Source organism: Lissotriton vulgaris, chromosome 1_2 (assembly GCF_964263255.1).
Source record: "Lissotriton vulgaris chromosome 1_2, aLisVul1.2, whole genome shotgun sequence".
NCBI classification, from domain to species: Eukaryota; Metazoa; Chordata; class Amphibia; order Caudata; family Salamandridae; genus Lissotriton; species Lissotriton vulgaris.
Genome location: NC_141686.1, coordinates 181,628,327 through 181,632,792, shown reverse-complemented (window position 1 = coordinate 181,632,792; position 4,466 = coordinate 181,628,327). Strand labels below are relative to the sequence as shown.

The window sequence follows — 4,466 nt, the reverse complement described above, 5'->3', positions numbered from 1 at the left end:
GGCTTCCGAATGCTCACTGCACTGAATACATAACTTAAAATTGATGAGCATGGTTAGGAACGGATTGTAAAAACACCAAGGTCTTACTATACTACCCAAAATCTTTAATATGGGGCCTTATAAATCTCACTCTGAAAGCAGGGTGAAAAGTGCAAAAGAAAACACAGTGCATAGTGCATTGAACAAAGCAACTGTCACAAGAACAGATCCTCCTTTCTTAGTCCATTGGTCTCCCAAGGTTAAGCCACCATAAAATGATCTAAATTGAGACCAAACCTTGTTAAAATGTACCCATAGTGAGTGGATAGAATATTGCTCGAATATGACCACAACCTGCACACTGGGGAAATGGATAAGTATTAGACCACCAAACTCTTCCAGAAGTCTTCCCTGAAGCCCTCGTCAGCCCATTCAATCTTTTTTTTTTTTGTATGTTCTTATATAGCGCTCGACTACCCGGAGGCATCTCGGCGCTTGCCTTGTGAACCCGTCCTGGCTTTTCCCTGTGAGATAGCCCCTAACGGGCATCACCAAGGTGAAAGCCAGGCATCCCGCTGCGTGGGGCCGTTGTGGAGATTAAGCAAGCTTAATGCCCAGAGTTGCAGAGTGTGAACCCATGATTAGGTCAGGCACCGAAGCGAGAATTATCGAGTCCGTGGACATTTGAGCACAAGACCCTGCCGCGTCGGGAATTGAACCCTGGTCCCGGGTCTGACCTCTGCTTCAGGGTCTGCCAGCTCTAACCAGCGAGCCACACTTCTCCATCTGATCTTTAGTTCTTTTTTCAGATAGTCGGAGGTGAAACTCTCCTCAGGGGATATAAAAGGAATGTTCAGAGATGAATACACCTCCCTGATATAACACAGCCAGAGTATCTCCAGCGAGTGGTCAAGGGAGAAGCTATCAGCTACCATCACCCTATTCAATGCTGGTTCAGACTTCATCCAGATTAAGTGACACAGGAGGATAGACGCTGCTGCTATTTGTAATGTATTTATTTCATTTTTGTTGAGGGCCCAGCAGCGTCAAAATGTAGAGAGTGCTCCTATACCACCATTGCAAGAGGCATGAATGAGCTGATACCCGTCCCTGTCCTTCCATTGTACTGGTCGAGCCTATGAGTGGGACATTGCCTACACCATTTTCAGTTTCTATTAAATAACTTTTGACTTCATTTTATAGCCACAGATGGATATTAACAGCATATCACGAACTGTTGTTGGATAGGAGAGTCCTAGTCAGTATCTTAACCTCGAATCAACAAATTCAGAATCAGGCTCTACCAAGTCACTTGCCCCTAGGCAGGTTGAATTGTTGCCTTGCTAATCACATTTGTGTGTAGTGTTTATTTTGGTTGGTGAACATTTCAGTTACTGTCTGGTGTTTTCTTACAGAAGAGAGAGCTCATAATTATCTGATAGTTTGAGTTTCTGAGCAAGGGTAGCTGAACCTTTGTAGGTAAAGAAAGGTGTTGAAAAATTAGCCATTGGTTACAAAAGTTTAATTCTGTCTTATGAGGTTTAATATTGTTGGCATTCCAAAATGGGTGATGACATCACACATGTAGTTGTAAGATTGTATCCCTGTGGTAAACATCGTCTATGCCCACCTACAGCCTCTTTTATATGAGCTCCTAAAGTAGAAATGTTCAGCCAAATATGCTGCTCTATTTATGCCCAGATTCTTCAATGTGCCAGGCAATTCTTTAGCACAGAATTAGAAAGACAGTTCTGGCACAGTGCAAATTCAAACAAATCCTGTCCTAGCAGTTTAAACTGGGTACTACTCCATCTGTGAAATCTTGCTGCCAGCTGCAAATGCAGACAAGAGGCCTGCAACAGAGCACAGATCCCTATCTCTGCATTGGTTTTGTAATCTCTGACCTTTTACAGAACATAGGTGCAGATGTCAAATACAATACTTCATTGTAAAAGAAAAGTTGTTGAAGACACATGTTGAACAACTGCATTTGGTAAGGATTCTGTGCTTTGCAACAGCATGGTTACAAACCCTTGTGTATCACAAGACGGACTGCAACTCCCTTTTACTGCTGTCTTTTAACTGCAGTTTTCAATGAATCGCATGTAAAGTTGTTCATGATGACTGACATGTATATTTTTTTACCTGCACTGAAACTTTGGTAATTGCTATGTTATTTTCACTCCATGTACAGCTTGGCAATCTGAGGGAAAGATCTGTAATTTAAATCTTAATAAACATTATAGACAACCATATGTACCTCCATCCATATGCTCTTTTCATAATTACATTTATATTACTTCTCTATGTAAATTTGATAGATTATTCATTTTCTTCTAGAAGATATCTACATAGGCATGCTTTTGTCAGAGGAAGTGAACAAGACCTTGCTGACAGATTTCATCCTTGCAGGCTTTGCAGTGGACCCAGATTTAAAACCCCTTCTCTTCATCGTGTTCTCAGTCATGTATCTGATTACAATTCTAGGAAATGGAAGCTTCATCTTGCTCATTAGGCTCAGCCCTCACCTTCACACACCTATGTACTTCTTCCTCACCACTTTGTCTCTCTTAGACATCTGCTACTCATCTGTTGTGGTTCCTAACACCTTAGCTAATATCCTCAACAAAGAAGGAAGTATTACTCTCCTTGGATGTGCTGCACAGCTGTTCTTCTTCTCTGCCTTTGGATCAACAGAATGTCTCCTATTATCTGTGATGGCCCTTGATCGCTATGTTGCTATCTGCAGGCCCCTGCATTATACCACAATCATGACTGGTGGACTTTGCATTCAACTAGTAGCTGCATCCTTTGCACTGGGCACGGTTCAGTCTTTGTTGCAGGTCAGCCTGACATTTAGGTTAAAGTTCTGCCAGGCAAGAGTGGTGGACCATTTCATCTGTGATGTTAGACCCCTTTTGAAGTTGTCTTGCACAGACACATTCATTAATGAGACTGTGATATTTCTTTGTGCAGCAATGGTTGGTGGCACATCTCTTGTCACCATATTAATGTCCTATACTTACATTATATCTGCCTTGCTCAAAATCCCATCTGTGGCAGGTAGGCAAAGGACGTTCTCTACGTGTGCATCCCACCTAACATGCGTGATTCTTTTCTATGGAGCGGTCCTCTTCATGTACTTGCGGCCACCTTCGCTTTATTCTCCTGAAACAGAGCGAGCAGCCTCAGTTTTGTACACAGTAGTAATTCCAATGTCCAACCCGTTGATCTACAGCCTGAGGAATCAGGAAGTTAAGGAATCTTTGAAGAAAATAACATTCTGCAGAAACCCTCTCTGTGGCTCAAAAACGATTGATAGATAATTCATGGACATTTCATATCAGTATTTAACCACTTGGATGCTAGGCGTTTTCCCGCTGTGTGCTGGAAAATGCCATTTTAGTGGCACCATGACGAGCTCAGCTCGTCATCAGCACACGACCCCCGTGGGTGATGACGAGCTGAGCTCGTCATCAGCATCGAAGGGGTTAAAGATAGGTGCCATGGTGTATGATGACTTGTGCAGTGCATGTTCGATGACAAACAGTTGTACCAATGAATTATTGCTTCTTCTAAAACAGATCTGAAATTTACCATTACTATCTAGCAGTCCATCTCACTGAAACCAAAATATTTAAGTTGAAATGTGAAATTTACATAACCCACTCATATTTCTGAATGAGGCTGCTGATCCAATCGCTAAGCTATATGTTTTATGGCAGTTAGTGGTCCAGATGTCAATTACTATGTGCTAAAATCATAGGCAGAAGTGTAACAAAATGAATACCATTGGTGTCACACAGATTTTATCATATAATTTCGCAAATGTCAATTCACTTGTAACTTTGAAGTAATAGTAATATATACACCACAAACAGAACTATTCGAATCATTTGATGTGGAGGATATGGATGTTGTCCTGTTGCTAAAACAAGTTAAATGTGACCAAACAAAATGCATTTTTCAAGGCTGTTTACATTCGCAATAACGTCTAAGAACAACACTCTCCATCCTACCATTTCTATTCCACTGCTCCTTGTTCCATTTGCTAGTACTTTAAGAAACACAGGGTCTCATTTTTAGTAGGGTGGTGATAGGCACTCCTCTCACTTAGTCTTCCTCACTTGGGGGCATTTCATCAAGGACCATCGATAATTATCGCTAAGCGCACTTAGCGCTAGGATAATTATCGCCGGGTAACGTGGAATTTTATCGCTGAGATAGCGTGCTGTTAGCAACGCTGTGGAGATTAAGCAAGCTATTGCCCAGAGTTGCAGAGTGGGACCCATGGTTAGCGTAGGCACCTAGGCGAGAATTATTGAGCCCGCGGACATTGACCCAAGACCCTGCTGCGTCGGGAATTATACACTGGTCCCAGACGACCTCTGCTTCAGGGTCTGCTGCTTCTAACCAGTGAGCCACACTTCTCCACATGTGTTGCTTTACTCCTGATTTATCAAGCCATGCAGGGCTATGCAAAGTGG

At 42.3% G+C, this 4,466-nt stretch overlaps 1 protein-coding gene across 1 annotated transcript; it reads left to right on the top strand.

Moving 5' to 3' along the window:
* The first annotated feature begins 2,336 nt into the window (after positions 1–2,336).
* Positions 2,337–3,305, top strand: LOC147734846 (olfactory receptor 8U9-like). Its single transcript, XM_086952508.1, has one exon. It carries the CDS (start codon positions 2,337–2,339, stop codon positions 3,303–3,305), a length of 969 nt encoding a protein of 322 aa, XP_086808634.1.
* Positions 3,306–4,466: the final 1,161 nt, after the last annotated feature.

Coding starts and splice junctions, on each gene's coding strand:
- LOC147734846 (XM_086952508.1), top strand. CDS start 2,337: ATGCTTTTGTCAGAGGAAGTGAACAAGACCTTGCTGACAGATTTCATC.